General features: G+C 42.6%; 6 protein-coding genes across 24 annotated transcripts in view; 2 read left to right on the plus strand and 4 right to left on the minus strand.

Annotated features, from left to right (window-relative positions):
- Positions 1-530: 530 nt before the first annotated feature.
- LOC108152532 (ribose-phosphate pyrophosphokinase 2) lies at positions 531-13,186 on the plus strand. 8 transcript variants are annotated; one of them, XM_033386730.1, is made up of 9 exons: positions 531-637; positions 2,513-2,738; positions 7,612-7,795; positions 8,602-8,667; positions 10,820-10,930; positions 11,925-12,049; positions 12,118-12,316; positions 12,374-12,508; positions 12,572-13,186. In XM_033386730.1, the coding sequence occupies exons 2-9, from the start codon at positions 2,521-2,523 to the stop codon at positions 12,662-12,664; spliced, it is 1,131 nt and encodes a 376-aa protein (XP_033242621.1). In that variant the 5' UTR covers positions 531-637; positions 2,513-2,520; the 3' UTR covers positions 12,665-13,186. The 8 variants fall into 8 exon arrangements, with proteins under 8 accessions (XP_033242621.1, XP_017137428.1, XP_017137429.1 ...); XM_017281939.2 differs by lacking the exon at positions 531-637 and adding an exon at positions 1,620-1,671; XM_017281940.2 differs by lacking the exon at positions 531-637 and adding an exon at positions 1,620-1,671 and having other exon boundaries at positions 10,832-10,930.
- On the minus strand, positions 11,245-11,886 carry LOC108152535 (sperm flagellar protein 1-like). The gene is made up of 2 exons (XM_033386736.1): positions 11,403-11,886; positions 11,245-11,339 (listed from the first exon to the last, which is right to left on the minus strand). Exon 1 carries the CDS (start codon positions 11,844-11,846, stop codon positions 11,403-11,405), a length of 444 nt encoding a protein of 147 aa, XP_033242627.1. The 5' UTR covers positions 11,847-11,886; the 3' UTR covers positions 11,245-11,339.
- A 532-nt stretch (positions 13,187-13,718) lies between the features above and the next one.
- LOC108152984 lies at positions 13,719-14,893 on the minus strand. The gene is made up of 2 exons (XM_017282710.2): positions 13,895-14,893; positions 13,719-13,829 (listed from the first exon to the last, which is right to left on the minus strand). Exon 1 carries the CDS (start codon positions 14,790-14,792, stop codon positions 13,917-13,919), a length of 876 nt encoding a protein of 291 aa, XP_017138199.1. The 5' UTR covers positions 14,793-14,893; the 3' UTR covers positions 13,719-13,829; positions 13,895-13,916.
- Positions 14,894-15,222: 329 nt separating this feature from the next.
- LOC108152982 (tubulin alpha-4 chain) lies at positions 15,223-17,328 on the minus strand. Its single transcript, XM_017282708.2, has 3 exons — positions 17,088-17,328; positions 16,994-17,023; positions 15,223-16,691 (listed from the first exon to the last, which is right to left on the minus strand). Exons 1-3 carry the CDS (start codon positions 17,208-17,210, stop codon positions 15,300-15,302), a joined length of 1,545 nt encoding a protein of 514 aa, XP_017138197.1. The 5' UTR covers positions 17,211-17,328; the 3' UTR covers positions 15,223-15,299.
- On the minus strand, positions 17,265-18,723 carry LOC108152983 (UPF0046 protein C25E10.12). Its single transcript, XM_033386733.1, has 3 exons — positions 18,609-18,723; positions 18,350-18,409; positions 17,265-18,288 (listed from the first exon to the last, which is right to left on the minus strand). Exon 3 carries the CDS (start codon positions 18,279-18,281, stop codon positions 17,370-17,372), a length of 912 nt encoding a protein of 303 aa, XP_033242624.1. The 5' UTR covers positions 18,282-18,288; positions 18,350-18,409; positions 18,609-18,723; the 3' UTR covers positions 17,265-17,369.
- Positions 18,724-18,889: 166 nt separating this feature from the next.
- The window catches only part of LOC108151436 (protein furry), a 49,565-nt gene continuing 44,296 nt past the window's right edge, over positions 18,890-24,158 (plus strand). For 9 of the 12 annotated variants that reach the window (XM_033386724.1, XM_017280040.2, XM_033386728.1 and 6 more), the window contains exon 1: positions 18,890-19,313. In XM_033386724.1, coding sequence (XP_033242615.1) covers positions 19,235-19,313 — 79 coding nt within the window. In that variant the 5' untranslated portion in view covers positions 18,890-19,234. Of the gene's footprint in view, positions 19,314-22,372; positions 22,957-24,158 lie in introns of those variants that run through there. The other 3 variants (XM_017280042.2, XM_017280046.2, XM_033386726.1) reach the window with 2 other exon arrangements.

Consider the following 24,158-nt stretch of genomic DNA (forward strand, 5'->3'; position numbering starts at 1 on the left):
CAATGCAGTGAGAGTATATAGTATAGTCGACCTACATAAAGGGTATATCCGGAACGAGTAACCTTGAATTTATTAATTCTCCTTTGGGTTCCGTTCACGTTTTGCCCGGGAACAAACAAAGCTCCCAAAACGTGTCCAAAAAAGCGCGTGTGTATGGAAGCAACAACTCGGATCGAGAATAACCCAGCAGGCACTTCACGCATCAGGACGAGCAGCCGATGGGGGCTCTCCGACAGAAATTGTTTGCTGGGAGCACACGTGTTGGAATGACCGATACAAACAGCAAAAAGCTAGCATATGTATGTACATACGCCGGCTCTCTTTCCTGCGGTTTCTCTCTCTCCCCTAAAGCGTTATCTGGTTCCGTGGTCGGTCTCTCTCTCTCTCTCCCTCTCTGTCCACACCAAAACTTCAAAACTTCGCTCGCTCCCGCTGGTTGGCTCTTTCTGCTGACACCATCAGCTCGGATTCATTTAGCTTTTGCATTTTCGGAGAATCGGCTGCATTTTGTGGGAACAGAGAACAGAGAACAACCTCCCCAAAGACCATCTCAATAGTGTGTTTATCATAAAACAATAAATATTTTTTTTGCGTGAACCAGTAATTGCGACCCTAATTGCCTCTGCACATGTTTCAAGTAAGTAATGTCTCAATATCTGTCCTATCTGTGTCTGCCTGTTTGTTTGGGCATGAGTGTTGAGTTTTTTCTTGTCTTCGTGGAAAAACGTGCGTCTCGAAATGCGGCACGTGGTTTCGGGCGCATCCACATCCACTATTTGCGGCACCTCGCTTTGTTTAGCATTTGGAACGGCCACTTGCGTCAGCCTCAGGGATAATACTGTGGAGAGTGCGTCAGCATTTAGCTTTAGTTCATTTATATTTAGACACGCAAAGCATTTGACAAATCGCTGATCTGGCATTCTTCTGTTCATGTACAGAATCTCAAGTACAGTTGTACAACAACAGCAAGACGAGCCCCCCATTGATGGATAGACTGTTCTCGGCCAAGCGAGGCAGTGTCAGGTAGAGGAGATGTGGATGGGGGCGTATGATTGATGGCAAAAACAAGATTAACCCATAGAGCTTTAGTGGGTTTGATTGGCCCAGAATATTTCAAATTTCTTTCAATCTCAAGTGCAACATGAGGTACATACCTACATATAGTATCCAAAACAACAGATTCCCGCCCTCCGTTTACTATAAAACAGCTGGCCGTGAGCAAGGGAAAGAGAGTGAAAGCACACAAAAGTTGTGCTGGGGCAATTGGAAAGCTTCCCTTCTGCATTCAACTGCGCATCATCCTTTGTCACCCACTTTCTTTGGCTCTCTTCATCCCTGTGCTTTCCCCTGTTTATGTGTGATGGACGCATACGCCATGTTGTACAGCGCTTAGTTCCATTTTCTTGCTCGCTGCCGCTGCTGCGCTCAGGTGCTGCTTCTGCTGCTGCCCATATCTCCAAGTTTCTTGGAAATATTGCATTAACTAGACAAACAGCTGTCTATCCGGCAGAGAGATAGAGAGAGAGACCGACCTGCGTACGACTTGTTGTGGGACTGGCACAACAAAACGGTGTTTCAGTCGCCGCTTACCTCACAAACGAGACACGAGCAGAATTTCGACTCCTGGGTACAGTATGTCAGATAAGAAATGCTCCGAACCCGAGACAAATGGTGCGTAAATATACATATCTAGCCAATATCCTTCTAATATACCGCGTGTGACTGTGTGTGTAAATTGCATGGCCACTTCGGGGACATGCAACGAACAGCTGTTCGTTGGCCGCCGTGAGGAGAGCTTTTTGGCGCGCGCCTGTTGGCATGCCAGCATATTTTTTATGCTCATGCTGTGCGAAAGAGAGAGTTTGAAAGAGGACTCTCATCATTGCCAGAATTTTTGGTTTGTTTGCGAGGACGCAGTGTTAAAAACCGTAGAAATATCAGAGCGGTAGTAGATCAGATCAAAAAGAAGAAGGATGGAGGATCAATTTTGGATGTTAAGGAGCAACTAAAATTGTTAGAAACTATTTATTTTGGCTCAAATTAATTAATTCTTTTTAAATAAAAACTTTGGAAATAAACAAATTACCAATAATCTAAAAAAAACATCGACTGCTACTCAATCGATTAGATCCACGCAAACATCGATTCTTTTCCAGCTCTAACGCGGGAAGAGCACACGTCAAAAAATCACATGGCCGAGCTTGGGGTGGCTTTCGAGTTTTGTCGCTCTCACACACACACATACACTCACGCGGCAAGCTTTTACGCTGCTGCTTCCGACGCTGGCGTTGCAATATATGAATGAAAAACTGTCGTAAGTGTGAGAGAGCGCATTTTAGGTTCTGATGCTTACATGCGCCGCTGTTCTCTTACAAGCGGTTCTGGCGCTCTTTCTCACTCTCTGCTCCACACAAACACAACCATGCACCTTCACAGATGGGGCGGCGACGTCGCTGCCCGATGGCGCTCTGCTTTTGCAAAAAAAATTTATAATAAAAACTTCTACTCGTAGATTGTGTGATGCCAGTACGTTCTGCTAATCCGATACGCGCTAGAAGTTTGATCCGAGACAATTTGGAGAAACAGGCTGGTACTCTAAATTTAATCCACTCCAGAATGCCGAACATTAAAGTGTTTTCGGGCACCTCGCATCCGGACCTGGCCCAGCGCATCGTCGATCGCCTGGGCATCGATCTCGGCAAGGTGGTCACCAAGAAGTTTAGCAACTTGGAAACCTGGTAAGACTTAAATATTTTTTTTCGTTGGAAAAAAATTATTAAATCTCAAAAAAGTGAAAACTTAAAAAACAAAAAGTGAACCGATCCCAGGTGAAAAAGTCCTTCGGGCGTATGTATACCAAGTGCTAATTGAATGCTAAGAAAAATTGTGTCTCGTGAGAGACATGTGCTAGAGGCTATCCAGTGCCCAGTGGTCCTTGACATTCGCTGAAGGTTGCCCGCCTTCGAAAGCGGGGCCCTTCACCGGGGGACAAGAATGTGCCTCAGTTTCGATCCCGACTTGAGTGGAAAGCCTTGATGGTTTTTCTTAAAGTTTGTGGCAGTTTTTTTTGGTTGATTTCTTTTTATTTTTATTGATTTAACAAGTGGACTGTACACCGTCTTTGTCGTTTGCCTGGCTGGCCCTGCCGCGTGTGTGTAGCGTGAGTGTGCCTTTTCGAGTGTGTGTGAGAGGCTCTCTCTCTCTCATTCTTTTCGGCTGGCACGGCAACATTGCCAATGTCGCGTGCAATTTTCGCCAAAAATTAAATAAAGAAGTGTAAAGTGTAGCCCAACCACAAAAGATCTAAAGAAGAAATTGTATTTATTTTATATTTTTAATTAAATTAGCAGCTGTGTATGTGTTGCTTTAAGTGAGCGAGTGTGTGCGTGTGTGTCTAGACTTGCGGCATGCACGCTTTCTGTTTCTTTCCTCTCTGCTTTTTGCTCTCTCTATCTCGCACACACACACACACACCAACACCCAGCCAATCAGCTGTGCAACAAACAATAACTAAAATCCAGAGAGTTTTTCCACCGTTTCCTTATCAAAACGAGCCGTAGAAAAAGATTTTATGAAAATGACAAAATGGAAACATTAGCAAACAATTAGTGGCGAGCGGTAGAAGAAGAACGAGAAAAAAACGAAAATAGAGGTTATAATACGCGCTAAGCTTTTTGACATGATATGCGTTTGACAGTGTGCGTGTTTTTGTTATGCTCGCACTCGCACTCGCACACACACTCACGCATGCAAAGGTGGGCCACAAAGGAAAGAGCAAGAAAGGGCAACGCACCTAGCGGGGTTTCGAATCATTGCATACCCTTTCATCTTCAAGAATGATCGTCCCGAGTAATGTCTCGGCATCTTCCATACATCAGTAGCTTTTACTAGTACACGTCTCGATTCCGAATAGAGCCAGAGATAGCCTGCATTAAAAACGTCGATGAAACCATGTCTACCTATACCATAGAACCTACAAAGTATCAAACTGTTGTGAAAACGAAAATACCTTATCGAAGGTATCAAAAGCCTACGAGTAGAAAACCACAACACCACGTCTCTGTCACGTTTTTCGTTTGCTGACTGAGAGTGGGAGAATGAGAGACAGGCAAAGAGAGGCCAGAAAAAGCGACAGAAGAGCACTACTGACAGCAGTCAGCAGACGTCGCGACGTCGACATCGACATCGACTGCGCCTCCCCCGCATATTTTCTATTGGCGCTGCTGCTGCTGCTACTGTTCTCTTTGGATGTTCTCTCGATGTGGCGCTCGCTCTCACCAAACGTCAGACCCCCACGTGTGTGCATAGTGGTTGTTGCTGCTGTTGTTTTGCACTTGTCGGCTTTGTTTTCGTGGTCTCTCTTCTCGGGCATGTTCTGGCGCGTTATGCTCTCATCAGGAGACAGTTATGTATGTGCGCTCTTCTTGCTCCATTTCTAGCTGTTTGTTGTAACGGGTCAACCTTTGCATTTGTCTTGATTACGATTCCTGATAGCAATAGATGATAATGCTCATGATGATGCCGATGATGTTGTTCCGTCTGGGATCTAGAGATCAAGCTCTAGTCCAGATTATAGTCAATTGAAGGGCGCTCAGATGACATCACTGACATCACTGTACAAATGTTCAGATTATTATATTATGACTGACACAAATTGGCTTCTTTTTTTTCTTTTGGTCAGGCCATGATAATGGAGGATAACAACCTAGCAAAACGGAACACCGCTTAAACTATTATTCAAATTGAAAAGAGCGGAAAGGAATTATAGAATAAAGAAAATCATGAAACACGTGTTATTCCAATACTAAAAGTATAGGATAGTATAGAATACCGAAAAAATTCTTTCGAATAGCGTGAATCGCTCATTCCTGTTTTTTATAGTTTTTTTTTTTTTTGGGTCACACGTGATCCAATAAAGTGATTAATATTTCAGGCATTAAAAGTTTATCTGTCGGTAAATGCCACCACAGCCCCCACTTCTCAATACCCTTCCCAGTAAAACAAATGACCTTTGGTAAGGGAAAAGCCAATGGAAATTACCAAATTCCATGAACCCTAAGTGGTTCGTCGACGATTTGAAGGTTCCAGAGAGCACGCAATCCAAAACTTTTCCAAGCTTCTTTCGTAAAAGCCCCTCCCCCACAAAATGTCAATTACAAAGCAATTTTTAGTTTGTGTTCTGTTCTCTACCCCCGTTTTCGACTGTAAAGTTTGATCGATAAGGAATTTGCGTGTCTGACTTGTGAGGTCGTTGAGTATCCTAAGTATCAGGGAGGGCGGGTGGTTTTCGAGAGCCAGCTGATAACACAAACTAAGCGAAAGCGATTTTGATTCTGTTGGACTGAGATAAGCTTAGTGGGTTAGAGAGACAGAGAGGGAGAGAGCGAGCGAGATTGGGGTTTCGTGTGGTAACCAGTTTATTGTTTCTATTCTTTTGGTTTCGTTTTCCTTCGTGTTTCGTTTCCTACATTTTAAAGAGCATTGTACCTTTGATCAGATGTTTGAAACGCTAAAAATCACCACGATCGCACTATACATTGCGCAGTCCACATCTCCGCCAACTTTCAATCAACACACAACTTGTAACTATAATTAGCTTAATAAACATTCAATTCTCCCCCTGCCCAATCGCCAAGGGTGTATGATCTTCGGCGCTGAGAGATTCGCTTGGCTTTGCTTTTTGGCTTACATTATCACAGGGGCAGGGCAGGCAGACAGACCTGAGACTGACTGATCCAACCGTCCGCCCGGCAAAGAAACAGATAAAAATATATAAAAAACAAAAGAAAACGAAATGAAATATAGCAGATTCTATTTGACGGCCGGCCAAAAAAACAGCTGCTGCGGATGGATGGTTCTTCTGCTTCTGTTACGCGGACAATGCGACACTTTTTGGCCAGCTGCCAATTGCTGCCTCGACTGTGCCCCGCTCGTACCCGTGTATCCCAGCCAATGCCTCCCCAGTGTGTACGGGTGTCCCATGTTGCCGGCATGCCAGCAATGTCATGGCGGTGAAAGTGTTTGCCTCTGCCACAGACACGGCCACAGAGACCTAGGACAGAGTCATGTCCGAGCAATCTCTTCAAAAATGCATTAATTTTACGCCGAATTGCATCCGGACAGGGGGTGATGAAATCGCTGCATTTAGCAGCCAGAAAAAACCTGCTGACCGAGGATCAGAGTCTCCCAGCCGGTTGATAAGAAAATCCCCAACCAAAAAAAAAAATAAAGCCGGTCAATAGAATTTTCTGTGTGTGTTGATAAGCTCTGGCAAAAATAGGTTGTACTACGTGTGAGTGGCGTCGAGAATTTGGCATAGATATGGGACCACAGAGAAATAATTACTCAATCGAACAGCTGATGTTCCAGTGTTTTTTATTTTTATTTTCTTATTGTTTGAAAACTTGCAGCCTTTGTAGCATGCTACCTTATTGCTACCCTCTACATAAGAGGTATGAAGAGGTACGAATGTAGACAAAGACTTACACTACATTCAAATAACAAAATACGAACAAAATATGACTCTTTGTGGAACTCCTGATCTCCCAAACACTCTCCGCTATAAACATCTGGCCACCTGATTGGGACCTGAAATTGCATTGAGATCCGATCCAGTTTGTTTTATAGGGTAACGATAACGATAAACTCGAAACGTTGACACCAATGATTTATGATGTTCGTTGGCTACATTTTCACAGGTCGTTCAATCGATAGTCGGGGAGTGGTCGTGAGAGTGGGCTTAGGACTCGGGTCGGGGGCGCTTGGGATGGGGTAAATGGGGTAGTTGGAAATTCTCCCGTCATGTAATTCAATTAACCTTGGAATGGTTTACAAAAGACAACAAAACTATAAGCAAACGAACGCCAAAAAAAAAAGAAGACAAACGATGAAAGAGAAACAGAATTGGTTGAAAATTGTTTTATTGAAAGAAATTGATTTCTTAATTGCTGATTGCTTTATGAACATTAATAAATACCTAAATATATTACACACATTCTATTCGTATTTCTTACAAAGAAAAAAATGGCGCGCTATACAATAGAATACTAGAATAGAAACCCTTAGTTCATATTTGTTTGTGACAGCTGTCATAATTTGTTTAATTAGTGAACAGATGCTACTGTATGGGCTGTACAAAGGTATTACCTTCCTTCCCCTTGCCCACAATCTCTAGAGCAATCTAGCACATTAGATCCGATAATTGCATTAACATTTATTAAATCTATAGACTTCTAAGGAACTGTAGACCCGAAACCTAATGTATACAAAATAAAAATAATAAACGAATTAGAAATTTCAACGTTAGCGTCTGGCAAAGGAATAACTCATACGCCATTTGTGCTGTGTGTGTCTTGAAACAGGGTTTCACATGGTATTGGGTTTCCATTGGGGAGTGCCATGTAAAGATTATCCATAAATCATAATGTCGAGGGAGAAGAAAATGATTACTTGACGAGAAATGCGAGCGGCGCTCCAAACAATAGAAATATCCAATCGCATAAACAAAACAAACAAAATAATTGAGAAATGAAAAACTGTTTATGTCTGTCTGTCTCTTTAACAAGAATCTGAAACTGAATCTGAATCTGTAACTCTATATTTTGTTTGCAGCGTGGAAATTGGAGAATCGGTGCGCGGCGAGGATGTTTACATCGTGCAGTCCGGCTCCGGGGAGATCAACGACAATTTGATGGAGCTGCTGATCATGATCAATGCGTGCAAGATCGCCTCAGCCTCTCGTGTTACAGCTGTGATTCCTTGCTTTCCATATGCCCGCCAAGACAAAAAAGATAAGGTAGGTTTGCCTCAACATGATCTGTGCTCTGCGCTTATCCCCAGAAAAACAAACCGAACCAACCTACTATCTAGTATGTACAGTACGTGCAATAAAATAAACCAAAACATAGATCTTCTAAAATTAAAGCACACACAAAAACAGATGAAACTCGATACTATTTTTCGAGGGAAAAGCTAAGAAAGAGTATGCTTTCCCCTTCGATGATTGTTTTCCAGTGTTTAGCTCGATTGTTTATATCTGTATAAATCCGTATAATCTTCTATATCTATACTTGTATGTCTTTGGATACTATAATTCTATGTATCTCTCTCTCTCTCTCACTCTATATATACTATCTGTGTGTGTGTATGTTGCTAGTGCATTTTGTTAAAAAATTTGAATTCAATTTGCAAGAAAGCTAAGCTGGATAAACAAATGCAAAACCAAAACAAAAACCAAAACCAAAAACCAAAAGCAATAGCAATAGCAAAAGCTAAAATCCCAAAAGCACGTAATTGGAAAATGTGGAAAATTTGTTGACATTAATTTTATGTGAATTTTTGATGAATATTTTATATAATTTTCTCCTCCATTTAGTATTTAATATTTAATTTATATATTTTTATATATTTCCGTGCCACGCTCGCTCTCTCGCTCTCTCTGCCTGTCTCTCTCCCGCTATCTGCCCCCCGCTCTGTCTCTTCCCACCCTGCGTGTGTGTGTGTGTTTGCCTCTCCTCGCTCTCTCTCTTTCTCTCTGTGTTCTCTCTCTCTCTCTTTGTTTCTCCGTTTTTCTCCTGATGTACTCTCTGATTCTTCGCAAAGTTGGCTGGCGGTGAGGATAAAGAGGAGAACAAACTAGCCAAGAAAAACTACGATTGGAAATTTAGGGTATTTACCTTTCCTTCTTTTATCTAGCAAAACAAAACAAAAACAAAACCAACTCTCACCTACTTATATCTCACATTTTTATGTTCTATATACAATACAACAATAATGGGAATTGAAAATTGATTTTCTAAAAAAACAAAAAAAGTTCAACTCTAAAAGGAATAAACCATGGCAATAACTCTCTCATCCTCTCAGATATCTCTCATTTCTCTCACCCCAAAAAAAATAAAAAATAAATAAATAAATAAACAAAAAGGAATCGAATCGAATCTCTCACCCGGGTCGCCGTCTCTGGGTTAACAACAACAATGACAACAACAACAACAAGTTTCTCTAGAGATAAATCGCTTTTTGTCTGCCGCCTGCATGTAATATACCCAAGAAACCTACCTCCCCACCCCACCCTCGTAAAGACCTATCCCTTACCGGAAGAAACTAATCGTTTCAATTGGCAACAAAATAACCAAAATTTTCCACATTTTCCCCCCCTCCCCATAAAATGTTTTGTTTGTTTGATTTTGGCTTTGGTCTCGTTTTTGGCAAGCGCTGCATTGCAACAAAGAAAAATTAAATTAAATTTAATTAAACAAATATGAAAATGTACATACATACATAATTAATCCGCATATTGTAATAAATAAACATATATTTGTGTGTTGTGCTGTGGATCGTTGGATCGTTGGATCGTTGGATTGGTGGTGATCTGTTGATTGTTGTGATCTTGCACTTTTGGGATCCCCTCCTATCGGTGCCTGGCAACAGGCTTGTTTTCGATTTAATTGAGTTTTTCCATTCCATTCGGTACAGATAATCTATTCATTTTTGACGTCAACGGATGGGTGGCGGTGCTGTGAACCCGGGTCGTTACATTCGCGAATTGCACAAATATTGTTCATTGCTGTAACTGATACAACAATAATCTATAAACAATCTATAAACACAGCAGATTTCATTGAACTGAAAATGAGTTTCTTGACATTCAGCTGAATAGTATATGGAGATCTGCGTATGCTCGTAGAATGGAACTGAGTCGATGAATTGATAATGCCGTTTCCCCAAAATATTTCTTCAATCTTTGTTAACTAATCCTAAGCCTAAGAGAAGAAGACACTCCTTCAACCTTGACACAACCTGTCCCTGTCCGACCGACCCGACCCGCCCATCCGTTTTCCAAAAGCTAATTTTAATTTTAAAATTCAATTCTTTAATTATTCTGACATTTTTATGTTCTCTTCTTTTTTTCTTTTTCTTTTTATAATCTCCGTCTCTCTGTATCTGTCTTTCATCAAAAAACAAAATATACCCAAAAAAATACCAATACAAAATTTCGATAAAAATACTCGTAAACTTAGGAGTTTTCAGCCAAACAATATACTGTGAGTAGTCGTGAGTTGCCCCAGTGCCCAGTGCCCAGGGCAGCTGATGTTTGGATAAATGGGTTCTTTATCCCGCCCGGGCATTGTTTTGTAGTGCTGCTGCAGCCCGCCCGGAAAACAAATAAAATTGCTTCAGACTTTTGCTTTGTTGCGTTCGTTTTATGTTTTGATTCCTTTGAGTTGATATCCCCCCGAGGATGATTTTATCCGTCTAATAGAAGCATATCCCAAACCCTAGCAAACCCCAGCAAACCCCAGCAAACCCTATTCCAGCTCCAATTCCAATCACAATTAGTAATCGTATTTTTGCATGCCAACAACAACAACAACCGAAAATTGGGATAACCAGAAAAGTACTTGCGTTTCCGTATAATTAACCGATCATTCAATTTACCTCTAACTGAAGTCGCACTCTCATCCTTTGTATGTGGATATCCCATCCAGTGGTCTTCGCTCTCAGCTCATCTTTTTTGGGGTGCACCACCGCACACACATATATAGTTTTGTCCTTTGTGTTGTCGCAAGCGAAAGTCTCTTTTGTCTATGAATTATATTATACATTGGAACGCTCAGCCTCTTTGTTGGTTTATATGTGTACTATATACTATATACTATATGTATGTGTGTCCATGTTCGATTTTGATTTTCATTGGTTTACTCTCCTCATAATGCCTCTAGCCCTAAGCCCCACCACACCCTCCTCCGCTCAGGAGGCAGCCCCACCTTACTAGCTGCGCTAATGTTAACTTTCCATTGCCTCTCTTTTTCCTACGCTGGTCAATGCACAGAGTCGTGCGCCCATCTCGGCCAAATTGGTGGCCAACATGCTGTCCGTTGCCGGTGCCGATCATATCATAACCATGGATTTACACGCCTCACAGATTCAGGTAAGTCGAATCAGAACAAATACTGAGAACACTGAGAAATGTCTCTTGACGGGGAGAAGTTCGAGTTTCCGCTCAGATGCCACTGTTCTATGACGTTAGGCATTAGGCCTCATAAAAGATACAATCTCCAATCGTAAAATATCAAAGAGGAGACATATAGTAGGTATGGTATTCAGGGGAGACCAATATTACAACTAGTTAGTTCACAAGAAAACTTTAATATAGTGTATACAAAGTACATAGTCTTCTTGTTATCGTCGCATTTTTTCGAGGTCTTTTCCCTATCGATATTTGATTTGTCAGAAACTCATTTGCGATAAGGTAATTTGCTTTTCTTTGATTTTTAATTTGCTAAATATTGTTTTTTCTTGCAAAACCCAAACCCAAAACCCAAAGGCATTGCCAGGAACTGAGGAAAGGAGTATCAAAGGATTAAAACACCATTTGAGGGATATCCGCGAACTAAGCTTACTCATTCTTGGGTCGTCTTGGATCCATATTCAGATCCGAAAGATGTTTCGATTTGATCAGGTTTTCCTGTAGTATAGTCTCGATCTTCCTCGCTGGGTATCTTAACCGGACGGACGAAGAGTTCGTAGAACAGCAGCTCGATCGCTCCCACCTGGCCTTGAGCGAGCTCCTTCATGTATGTTTCGGTCAGAGTTATGTTCAGTTTCTTGAGAACCGTAAAATTAAAAACCTTCCAGTTCTGCAGCTTGTTGGCCACACTGTGCCGTGAGGGAGTGTAGTGAATCAGGTCCACCAGACGAGGGTAGAACGTCTGGGCAATTGTGGCCACCGGCAGAACATCGGAGAACTTGACTCTTTTCTTGGCATTTAGATCGATGCCTTGCTCCTCGAGCCACAGATGCAGATCTCTGGATTCACAGGGATTGAGCTGACGAATGTGTGACATTTTGTTGGAATTTCGATTCCAAACTGATTTGACACTGAACACTCGATGATTTGTTTTTGTTTTCTCTCGTTTCACCAGGGTTTCTTTGATATACCAGTTGATAATCTCTATGCCGAGCCAGCGGTACTCAAGTGGATCAAAGAGAACATTCCCGAATGGAAAAACTCGATCATTGTCTCGCCCGATGCTGGCGGTGCCAAGCGGTAAGCTGTTAATTTCAGATTTATATGGTTTATTTATTGCTATAATTGGTATTGAATTTCCCTTCTAGTGTCACGTCGATTGCAGATCGCTTGAATGTGGAGTTCGCTCTGATACACAAGGAGCGCAAGAAGGCCAATGAGGTGGCCTCGATGGTGTTGGTGGGCGATGTGAAGGACAAGATTGCCATTCTGGTCGATGATATGGCCGATACATGCGGCACCATTGTCCATGCCGCCGATCGTCTGGTCGAGGCTGGAGCCACGAAGGTATGCACTTATGCTCTATGTAGTAGGTCTCGTCTCATACGTATTCCCGTATTTCAGGTGTATGCCATACTGACGCATGGCATTTTCTCTGGTCCGGCGATCTCGCGGATCAACAACGCCTGTTTCGAGGCGGTCGTTGTGACCAATACCATACCACAGGATGGACACATGCGCGATTGTCCCAAGATCCAGGTGAGTCCTCATCTAAGTTTCCTATTTTTGCCTTCGCTAATCCATCATTTTTTCTCATTGCAGTGCATTGATGTATCGATGATGTTCGCCGAGGCCGTCAGACGGACACACAATGGCGAGAGTGTGTCGTATCTCTTCTCAAATGTTCCATACTAAACCCACGACTAGGGCACCAATTTAGAGCAGCAGCAGCGAAACACCAGAACAACCACAACCACAACAATCTAACCACCACCCAACTTGAATAACAATTTAAACTGCAGAAAATGCAAATGCAACACCAACAACATAAAACATAAAACAACTTGAAACATACATATTTTGCCATCATCATCGTTATATATTTTTTATGGATTAACTAATGTAATTGAAAGCAAAAGCAGAGTAGATCCGGGGGGAGGGAAATGAAAAACGTCATTATGTAATTATCTACTGAATAGAGCCTAAATATAACACACATACACACACACCCACACAAACACCCACAAAAGTACACTATTTCCATTGCTTTCCTTTTGTAAATGAAGAGTTTTGTTCAATCCCCTTTTTCCGATTCTCAAGAGAATTCCAATTTTGGAACCCCATTTTGGTGTACGTACACATTGGCCTGCTCTTAGAGAGAAATTTAGATATATAGATAAACAAAAAAAAAAAAAAAAACACTGTAGAAGATATATATATACACACACACCTCCCTACATACACAAACACTCACACACACAACAAGAATATTGTAGTTTTACACTGTGCAACAAATTTTGGATGCTTCTTTAATCTATGTAAGTCCTTGAGCAGAGAAGCGACAAACTCAACAAAGAAAATTGAAAACGCAAAGTAACTTGCAAGTTCAAAGTAAAACAACAAAATAAATTCTAGTAAAATTAAGTAAAACAAAAGATAAGAGAAAACAAAATACAATTGAAAACAAGAAAATAGCAAATAGGCGTTAAAAAAATAATTAACAACAAAACAAAAACCCAATCAACAAAAAAACTAAAGAAAATATACAAAAAAAATATTACAGAAAACTAATCAAAAATAGTTTTACTCGATGAAAGGTAAAAGAGCTGATTACGATACGAAACTGTTCCATTCCAAATTTCCAATAATCGATTGACCCCAGCGACCGATATTCATATGTGACCAAAAGGTACAATTTTTATTTAGAATAGATCTACCAATCATCTCTAAAAAATTAGCAAAGACACATCACATATGTGTATTATATAATTTTATTTTTTACAGGATCCAAACAATATGTTTTAAAAACTAAAATGAACATTGAAAAGTATATGTTGGCGTTTTCAGGAATTCGCAAAGTCTAAAAGAAAGGAGTAGAAAAGGATTTAAAATATCATTTGAGGAATGTCTGCGAGCTAAGCGTACCTTGCATCTTTTTGGCCTTCTCCTAATTTTCCTTAAAACTTGTATTCGTCTGTAACAATTTCACCGATAGCTTACTCATTTGGCTCATCAGTTCGTCGATACGGCTGTCTTTTAAATTTATAACGTCTTTCATATATTTAGTTTTCTCTTCTAGTCTGTTAATAAAGGCGTCCTTTGCAACGCTTGCACGCATGTCCTTCTCGTAAGTATCGTAAGGTACAACGTGGTACGGCATCTCCAGCATCTTGCCGTTGATCGTTTGCCCAGCATCGACGATTAACATCTCCGACAATTCCAGCACTGGGGCTGGCCTTGAGAAGCTGTTGAAGGTTAGTGACCTCGACTTCAACGTAAAGTCCTGGAATGAGGCGGGCTGCCTCATGATGAATGTCGGTGACTTCGAATTCAACGACTCGCTAGATTTCTGCAACGATTCTAAGCGTTTCAGCAACGCTTCTTTGCGTTGCTTCAACGACATGATGTGTCCCTCAGGCGTCTTTTTCAGTATCTTCAATGGCTCGTCGGGTGTCCTTGACTCTCTGGGTGTCTTGATGCTTCTGTCCGCCACGAAAAGGTCGTAGAATAGCGACTCTATAGCCCCTTTTCTGCCTTGGGCGAGCTCCATTAGGTCTGATTCGGACAGCTTTATGTTCAGTTTCTTAAGAACTCTCGCATTGAAAATCTCCCAATTCTTCAACTTGAGAGCCACACTGTTCCGTAAGGGAGTGTACGGATTCAGGTCCACCAATCGTGTGTAGAACTTCTTCACAATTATGGCAACCGGAAGGACATCTGAGAGTTCGCGTCTCTTCTTGATATTCAGATAGATGCATTGCTCCTTGAGCCACTGATTAAGATTTCTATCTTCGTCGGGACCAAGATGACGAATGTGCGACATTTTGTAGGAGTTTAGATTTTAAAAAAATAATTTTTTGTTTTCTGTAACAATTTTCTGTAACGTTGTGCTAGGTTTCGTCTTCCGAAATGATTTGAAATGAATATGCTCGTAACGCTCGAAGGTTGTCCCAATGAACACTAGATGATTTTGTTTTATCGCTTCGTATCTGTTCCCTCGAAGATATTGATGCTGATCCTTGTTAATCTTCCAATTTGGATGGTTTCTACAACAGATGGTATCTTTAGAGAGATTCATTAAAGGGTTCCAAATAATTCTCAAATTCCCCTAAGAAACTATTCTTTAATCTCTTTCTTTTCAATATAAATTTGTACTTATTTATGGATTTACATGGTTCCTATTCTTCTTATTGGTACTATGGATAGCCCATCCCTAATCTCCAGCCCTAGCCGTTGAAAAATCCATTTCTGAATACATTTGATTCGTTTCCAGACGATATTCATTTATTTACATAATTAAGATGAAATATTTTGTGTTTTCGATCTGGTCTCAGTACTCATCGAAATCCTCGTCATCGCCTCCTACGTCGTCCAAATTGTCCAGGCCGACCTCCTCGAAGTCGCGCTCCAGCACGGCAATGTTCTCGCGCGCCTCTGTGAACTCTCCCTCCTCCATGCCCTCGCCGACGTACCAGTGGACGAAGGCTCGCTTCTTGAACATCAGATCGAACTTGTACGACAGACTGGAGAAGGCCACCGAGATGGCCGTGGTGTTGGAGAGCATGCAGCAGGCACGGGACGTGGGGGCCAGATCTCCGTTGGGGACGAAGGCTGGCTTCTCGTAGTTGATGCCGATCTTGAAGCCGGTGGGACACCAGTCGACAAACTGGATGTGCCGCTTCGACTTGATGGCCGACACGGCGGCATTGACATCCTTGGGCACCACATCGCCACGGTAGAGCATGCAGCAGGCCATGAATTTGCCGGCCCGCGGATCGCACTTGACCATCATGTTGGAGGCCTCGAAGCAGGCGTTGGTCAGCGTCGTGATGGCGTGCTGCTCGTGAGCAGCCCGCGCGGCGGACATCAGCGGGGCGTAGGCCACCAGGGGGAAGTGGATCCGCGGAAAGGGTACCAGATTCGTTTGGAATTCGTTGAGATCCACGTTCATGGAGCCATTGAATCGCAGGGAGGCCGTCGTGGAGCTGACAATCTGGGCGATCAGCCGATTCAGATTGAGATAGGCCGGCCGGTCCACACCCAGGCTGTTGTTGCAGATATCGTAGATAGCCTCGTTGTCCACCATGAAGACGCAGTCCGAGTGCTCAAGGGTCGAGTGGGTGGTCAGCAGGGCGTTGTAGGGCTCCACCACGGCCGTGGAGACCTTTGGCGAGGGGTAAACCGCAAAGTCCAGCTTACACTTCTTGCTGTAGTCGGTTGAGAGGCGCTCCACCATCAGCGAGGTGAACCCGGAGCCAGTGCCTCCGCCCAGCGAGTGGAAGATGAGGAAGCCCTGCAGGCTGTCACATTGCTCGGCGATCTTCTGCAGCCGCGACGTCACCTTGTCGATCACCTCCTTACCAATGGAGTAGCGTCCGCGCGCATAGTTGTTGGCCGCATCCTCCTTTCCCGAGATCAGCTGCTCCGGATGGTATAGACTTCGCATGGGTCCGTTCCGCACATCATCGATGACCGTCGGCTCCAGGTCGATGAATATGGAGCGTGGAACCTGCTTTCCGTTGCCCGTCTCCGTGAAGAAGGTCCGTGCATCGTTGGCCGTGGTGTCGTGCCCCACGCTGGCGCTGCTACCGCTGGCCACCAGCTCCTCCTTGGTCTTGGGGCTGCCATCGAAATTGATGCCGTGCTCGAGGAGGTACAGCTCCCAGCAGGAATTCCCTATCTGGATGCCGCACTGCCCGATCTGGATGGAGATGACTTCGCGCTAAAAAGAGGGAGAGCGAAACGAACGATAGAGAAGGAGAAACAGAGAGGTCGCCGCCATTGTTGGAGGTTAGGAAAATTACAACAATTTCGGGGCAGGAAAGCTCTTTGGAAGATCATCTGAAGATTTCACGATCTTACTTTGTTTTAGAATCCCATCAATATTTAATTAAAGATATCTCTGGTCTGCTGGAAAATTCACATAGAAGCGACTTTCCAGCATATTTTTTTGCTTGATTAATACTTTTTTTTAACCATTATGTTTTGTGCGTTTTATTCGACAGATCTTTATATAAATCTCACCATTTTATGTCTTTTATACTTTTTGCACAGCTAAAATATAGAAATACAATTTAAAATCAATTTTCAAGGGCCACGGGACACGAATGACTTCCACGACTTTTGGATATCTTCTTGTTCTCCTTTTGCTTGTCCGTCCACGCCGCTCGAAAAGTACTTGGAAGAGCACCGTTACGGATTGCGCGCAAAGAGGAATATCAAACTGCAGCAGCGCTGCCATCCATCCAAACTGCAGTCATGGGGAGGGGCTGCAATCCAGTTGCGATCGGTACAATCGGTTTTAAACTCGGATTTTAATGAGCATTTATCGGTTTCAAAATCATTTTCAAAAACTTAAAAATATATGTAAATAATATCATGGCTGGTACTAGGACTTGGACTAATCCTTGCTGATGCCAGGTGGGAGCGTCACATCGAACACAATGGGGGGATTGTTGGGTAAATAATTTATGTCGCATGTAGAGGCATTCACATATATGATCCGCCCGTCGCTGGTGATGCCATAGCCCTCGTGGACATGGCCGAACACATGGTACTTGGGCTTCACCCGCTGCTGGACCGTGGAGAGTAGCTCCACGCAGCCGGCCCGCACGCCGGAGCAGCACAGATCGCCATGGCCCACTGGTGGCGTATGGGTGACGAGTATATCGACGCCCGCAGGCACTTGGTTCCACTTCTCCAGACAGGCGGCACCGCGCGGCACATTGAAGGCCCAGCGACAAAACTCTGGCTGCCAGGGCGAGCCGTAGATGCGGACGCCCCACAACTCCAGCAGCTCGTCCTCCAAGTACGTGCAATTGGTGAGAACCTCTCGGATATTCTGCGTCTGAACGGCGCTCTCCATGCTCTCCTTGGCATTGCCCAGGGTCGGCAGGTCGTCCAAGATGGACATGCCCGTGTGCTTGGTGCTCGAGTGTCCCTTGGCGTTGTTCTGAAAAGGATGCGTGAACGTTCGGTCGAAGCTAAGCTCGTGATTGCCAGCAATCACGATCTTGTGCCGATGCGGCAGGGCCCCGATCCACGTGTTGAACTCCTCCACCTCTTCCAGCTGGCCGCACTTGGTGAAGTCCCCTGCGTGGATGAAGATGTCACCATCGGGCACATCGAATTTGATGTACGGCGTCAGGGAGTGCGTGTCGGACATACAGACCACGCGCGCCTTGTTGGCCGCCACCGCATTCGTTGGAGGCTTCATTGTCACCTTGATGACGCGCTGCGTCTTGCTGATGTCCTTCCACGCGGCAGTTGGATCGCTGCTTAACGGATGAACGGGCACTGTCGGCATTTCCATTGTTTTTCTTCAAAAGTTTCACGGAATTAGGACCGGTAAACGGGGGAGTGACTGCAGGGAGAACTCACTATTTCTTTGTGGCGCACCGTTTTGGCAAGTCAGTGCAATCGCCAGCGCATCGCTGAACGCTGATTAGGAGACATTTATTAATGTTTAGTTATGTATTTGGTGTATTTAGTCCATGTATTAGTCAAAATTTGTGTCGTGACGTCATATCAGCTGGCCGCCGATAATTATTAAGATATTCATCGATATTCGATTAAGGCGGGCTGTTTTAAATTACGGTTTGTGAATTCTCCTTGCAGATCATCCGTCCATTTTAATTACCAAAAAATCGCCGATATCTGTCACCTGAACTGCGCTGAAATTCTTCACGTTTCAGAATTTTTGGGGGTGTATTTTAAAAACAGACTGGTCAGAATTGGGTTACATATTTATTTATAATAATATTCCTTGATTTGGCAATATCACCAAGTAACTACAAGGTAACTAGACATGTCGACTACATATGTATGTTTGTACATACATGCTTTTTAGATGTGGGACGTCATACCAGCTGACGATATCATTACGATACTAATCGATATTACATCTTCAGCTGTTGTACGACCAGGTGGCAGCGCTGCATAAACAAAAAACAGCTGATCTTCTCTCTACTTCTACTATTTGTACAATTTTCATTTAAAATTAAACAAAAGGTGACCCAAATAGAATAAAAGCATAGGAAAATAGTTATACCACCGTGTAAAAGTGTTCCCAACCGCAACTGAGTGCAACTGGAGTGCACAGCATTAAGGAAAACAATCCGCATGCCCCGACTTTGGGAGGCAAAAAAAATGGCCGCAGCTGCAACTTTACCAGACTCATGTTTTTTGCGAAAAAACCAATTGTAACATTGCCAATTGATTGTACGAGGCGTGTTCGTTTCCCAGGCCCCCCCGAAATTACGGCAAATGGAGGAGCAGCTGGAGCTGCAGGAGGATTTACTTTCCCTGGACGGTGGTAATGGTGGAGTAGGAGGCGGCGTCGCAGGTGAGTGTCGGTCGGGCTGTAAATGTTCTATTTCTGGCCAAAAGCACTTAAGTGTGTGTGTTTTTTTTCTGGTCTGCCGCCTGGGTGCAGCTTTTTTGTAATTAGCTGCGTTTCTTTTTTGCTGCAGTCGCTGCTAATTGTTTACGCCCACCTACCAGGCCACAATCGTTCTGCCCCTGTCTGTGTGTGTGTGATATCGCATTTACAGTTAACAGTGCACAGCTTTCGGTCGTCTCTTTCCCCTCCTCTTTCCACATTTAGCTGTCTGCGTCGGCGCTTTTGCATCTGTTTATCCGTTTGTTTGTTTGCTCTGTCTTCCTCATTGCTTAAGTGATGATTCACTTTGATTGCACACGCACACACGCAGTCATACGACACTCGACTCGCAGACACACATACAGACATGTGAGCACATAATCAAATACAACAATTTATGGTTTTTTATTCACTGTTGAACAGTGGGGTAAATATTATAAAAAAGGGCATTTATTGGAAGTGGAAAATGTATGAGAGATATCTCTAGTACTAACTTCGCACCTTAGCAAACGTTTGCCTTGGGCTTTTAATTATAATAAAGGTATATATTTACTCTCTTAACTCTATCTCTGATTGATCGAAAGACAGAGAAGATATTACATCTATGCCCATTTTCACATTCGAATAAATTACTCTCGTACCACTGTCCTCGCGTCTGGAGTGTTCTTGGCGTGAGTCTCCAGAGGCCTTTCGGTTTCTCTCCAATTTATTGACTCAACATTTTGTGCGCCACGCAATTTTTCATTATCCCGTTCAGATTGATTTACCGCTATGTTAAGCCCTGACACGAACCATTTGGCGCGTGCCTCACTCACGCTCTTCCTCTCTCTGTGCTGCTATCTCTGTTGCACATTTCATTCACACGCAAAAACAAGAAGACAAATCAAAAAGGCGGGAAAATATATCAAATAAACCTTGATAATGACATTCAGCACAAAAACAGAGTAAAGAGCAGCAGCAGAAGCACCAGCAGCAGCAGCAGCAGCAGCAAACGTCTGGCGTCAATGGGTTGTGCTCGGGGTTCGGTCTGGGACTGGGGCCACAACCTGGCAGTTATCCAACGGACTTTGTAGCGCAGTGTGGCAAAATTAGAAAATTCCGCCTGCCTATCCGTCCGCCTGGCACAGTCAAATGTCGAGGCGTCGTTACCATCACCTGTGCAAAATTGCATAAGTTTGAGAGCTCCAAAAGCAGTGCCGCCGGGGTCGGGCCCTCAGCTCATTTGTTTGCCCGCCGTCGAGCTGCCAAGTACAACCAATACCCTCGCATTGAACCACCCCCTCCACCAAAAAACAAAGCCAAACCAAAACCATCATCAAGTGCGTTCTCAAGTGCTTATATAGCGGGTGTAAAGTGCGTTCCGGTCGCGTGTGGCTTGCCTTCTCGAATCGCGTGTTTGACGTTAGTTTCCTTCAACACCGCGCTGCTTCTCCCATTGCTTATGCGGCGGTGGGCGTGATGTAATTTGCAATAAAAGCAGTTAACTAATTTCACAAACCAATAATGTTCAAATGGAAAGGCTGGAAAGTGCCAGTTGGGCAGTGGGCAGTGGCCAGTGGCCGGCCGGCCAAGTGCTAATTTCCCACGCAAACATCAGTATTTAGACCCCCATCTGGGGCTGTACATACATAATCAATTTAGTTGTTGTTTGTTGTTACAAAATGGGCATTGTATTGTTTCTTTTTTTTTTTTGGTTTGTTTGCGATTTCCCTGTTTTTGAAATATGTAAATTTTCTTCGAAATTTGCAATTCTATAAAAGAGAACATCCACAGGAGGCCGAGAGGCAGAGAAGTGGTCAAAGTTCCAAAGATCTAAGATGTCATTTCTTTTAGTCGAAAAAGTAAACCGAATTTCAAATGGATAATTTTAAATTACATAAATTAGTGATTTAGTCATTAAATAAAGCAAAGGATGTTACGGATCTGAGAACAGAGACTTCAAGAGAGAGGATAACCGACTATAACATTTGCATATCCAATCTTTCCTTGGGACTGTAAGCAATGTGGACTGTAAATGCGTTGCACCCTTTCGCTGTCAGATTCCTAATCTCTCCTTCAAATGGTTTTTACAATAGTTACACCCATCCAAGGCGTTACAAAGTACACACACACACATATGCAGATCCCTAATCTCTCCTTGAAATTTCTTTGCACACTTTTTGGGTTAAGGGCGCTCGCTCCCTGAAAGTGTTGGCCTTGCCTCCGCTCTGCCGCTCTGCGGGACAGAAAAAAGGGCGGAAAGTTTTCCATTTAGCACATGCTGTGTTCTCTATCTCTCCCTCCCCCTAATTGAAGCTAATGCGAATGCCATAAGCACTAACAATGCTAATCAGTTAGAATTCGAATCCGTAAGCAACAAACAAATAAACAAACAAATGAGCAGCATTTAGCTTAATCATCTCTCATTTCGTACAACGCGTCGTATGAGCAGTTTTTGGCTCGCCGCAAAAACAACAGCTGTTCCGGCACGGCACCGCTACTTAATCTCTCTCTGCTAGCTGCTCCGTCTCCCTCTCCCTCTCTCTTTCTCTTGCACTTTCTTGCTAGCTTATATTCTTCTCTAGTGCTCTCTTGCTCTGCTGCTCCCTGTCTCTGTCTCTGTCGCCGTCTCTCTCGCAATTGTTAATCATAATTTTAAATAGACAAAATAATCGTTTGTTTTGATTTCGAGCTTGCGCGAGTTGCTCACTTTTTCGCCGTCATCGCCGAACGTTCGCCCGTTTGCTTTTTCGGTTCGTTTTCGTTTTCGCCGCAGTCGAAATTCGTCGTCGTCGTCGCCGTAGCGTTCGTTCTGTCCGCATTTTTGCATTCTACGGTTTCGGTATTGAGGAACTTTTTATTTTGGATTTAACGTGCGTCCCGTCCCGCCCCGTCCCCACCCCATCCCGTCTCCCCCAATATACTGTACATATAGACAACTATATAGAATATATCTATATATCTATCTATTGGATAGATTTGTGTGTGTGTGCGTGTGCGTGCTTCTATATAGAAATCGGTCTTAAAGGCAAATAATTAAATTCAAATTGCCTCATTCCGTAATTTGACATCACAGCAAAGCCCCACAGTCACAGTCACATACTCGTAAAAACAAAAAACGATTCGTTTTAGATTTTTCGAAAACGCTGAGCTCATTATTTCTCTGTCTGATTAGCATAAAAACTATTAGCAAGCCGCAGAATATTACAACCATAATAACAATCATATAAACAAAAAAGTAAACAAATTTTCGGACTAACACTAATTCAATTCCAAGTAAACCTTTCGAGTGCTGACTGACCCAGTGACACAATTGAATGCGGGCCTTATCAGCCTTATACGATTAATCCCAAAGACAATCTAGTCCCCCAATCCAGAGGATAGTGACTGCAATTAATAAATGTAACAACAGATCACGTCACGTGCCTCTAATTGCAAGCAGAAGCAAAATCAAAATTCTGTGTTAATTAGTGTTAAGCACTATAATTGCACTACCCTCTCATCTCGCGCCGATCGCATTTCGTTGTAAATCTGCCCGAATATCATTTTCCCAGCTGTGATTCCTTGACAAATTTATGCTCCACTTTCATGTTATGGAATTTTCAATGGACACCAAAAAAACTAAAAGGTTTGTGGTCTGTACTTCTATCGTTCATATTTATATATATGTATGTATGTATGTACATCTGTGGGGCATATGACTACTATACGTATTTACACGAAAACTGATAAAAACAAAAATATAAATAAGAATGTAAGCAAAATTAAGTATTGAGGAAGTGTTGGCTGGGGTTAAATGATGATAAAGAAAAAAAAAAAGTGATAAACAATTCGAAGGTTTTACATCGACTGTCTGTTGAAGTTCAAGTCAATGAAGATACCTATAGTATGTACAGTATATATTCGTAGATATACTGTATGAAGTTCAAAGGGATATTGGAGGTAGACAAAAGAATATTTCTTTACATGTTATTTCGCCATCGAACGTTGATATCTTATCGGAATGATTTCAAAATACCATATAAATTAAATTGATTTTGCTGTCACCATAGAACGCAGATAATCGATTCCCCAAAATGGTGTTAAATGAGGGGCACAAATGGGAGGTTGTTTGATGGATTAATGCTTTGGTTCGATTAGATAGCGATTATATATAGTGATTTGATTTATAATTGCCATTGTTTTGGGCCACTTCTAGCCTAGAAAAGCCCCAATCTGACAATTAGTTGCCTTTGCCTTTTTTCATATCTATCTACAAATCTTTGTTCTCCTTTTTTTCCTATAAATATCGCACTGATCTTTCAAAATCCCATCTTTGATTTAATTTATTATTTTATTATTCACCGATTTTACAATTAACACATAGTTTATTTATTTTTGCATTCGCTATAATCATTTGGCAAACTAAAAGACATGTTTGTGTGTGTGTGTGTTTTTTTGTGTTGATTTCCCTCTAAGTATCGTCGAATAAATAACACTTGAACCCTTGAACTTTTCATGATTTTCTCATAAATAACGACTGAAAGATCTCTTGGAAAAACAAAGCGAAAATCTATGGCATACTTGAAATTTTCAACAACGACATTAAAAAAAAACAAAAAAAAAACAAAAAAAAAACAATTTTCCAATGAATTTTGAAAAAAGAAAAGAAAAACGTAAAATATTCCTCCTTTGTAGGTTCTTGATACCCTAACGTATAGAGTGTGGAAGAGATGTATATGGGATGTGCGGAAGGCATGCACCACATGGAGTCTGAATAAACGATCCATTTTTAAATGCTTAGATCTCAAAGATTTCCAGATTTTGAGCCCGTAATAGGTATCTTTTCTT

The sequence above is a fragment of the Drosophila miranda genome, chromosome XR (assembly GCF_003369915.1).
Source record: "Drosophila miranda strain MSH22 chromosome XR, D.miranda_PacBio2.1, whole genome shotgun sequence".
Taxonomy (NCBI): Eukaryota; Metazoa; Arthropoda; class Insecta; order Diptera; family Drosophilidae; genus Drosophila; species Drosophila miranda.

Excerpts from the sequence above, each read along its gene's own strand:
- LOC108152982 (XM_017282708.2), bottom strand. The coding sequence starts at position 17,210 with ATGGCAGCGCTGCTGCAGTTTGATATTCCTCTTTGCGCGCAATCCGTA. Across the intron at positions 17,024-17,087 it reads CAAGAAGATATCCAAAAGTC|CTGTGCAAAAAGTATAAAAG; the intron begins GTGGAAGTCATT and ends TCTATATTTTAG. Across the intron at positions 16,692-16,993 it reads AGTATAAAAGACATAAAATG|CGCGAAGTCATCTCCATCCA; the intron begins GTGAGATTTATA and ends CCCTCTTTTTAG.
- LOC108152984 (XM_017282710.2), bottom strand. The coding sequence starts at position 14,792 with ATGTCGCACATTCGTCATCTTGGTCCCGACGAAGATAGAAATCTTAAT.
- LOC108152532 (XM_017281939.2), top strand. The coding sequence starts at position 1,635 with ATGTCAGATAAGAAATGCTCCGAACCCGAGACAAATG. Across the intron at positions 2,739-7,611 it reads TTTAGCAACTTGGAAACCTG|CGTGGAAATTGGAGAATCGG; the intron begins GTAAGACTTAAA and ends TTTTGTTTGCAG. Across the intron at positions 12,509-12,571 it reads GCGATTGTCCCAAGATCCAG|TGCATTGATGTATCGATGAT; the intron begins GTGAGTCCTCAT and ends TTCTCATTGCAG.
- LOC108152535 (XM_033386736.1), bottom strand. The coding sequence starts at position 11,846 with ATGTCACACATTCGTCAGCTCAATCCCTGTGAATCCAGAGATCTGCAT.
- LOC108152983 (XM_033386733.1), bottom strand. The coding sequence starts at position 18,281 with ATGGAAATGCCGACAGTGCCCGTTCATCCGTTAAGCAGCGATCCAACT.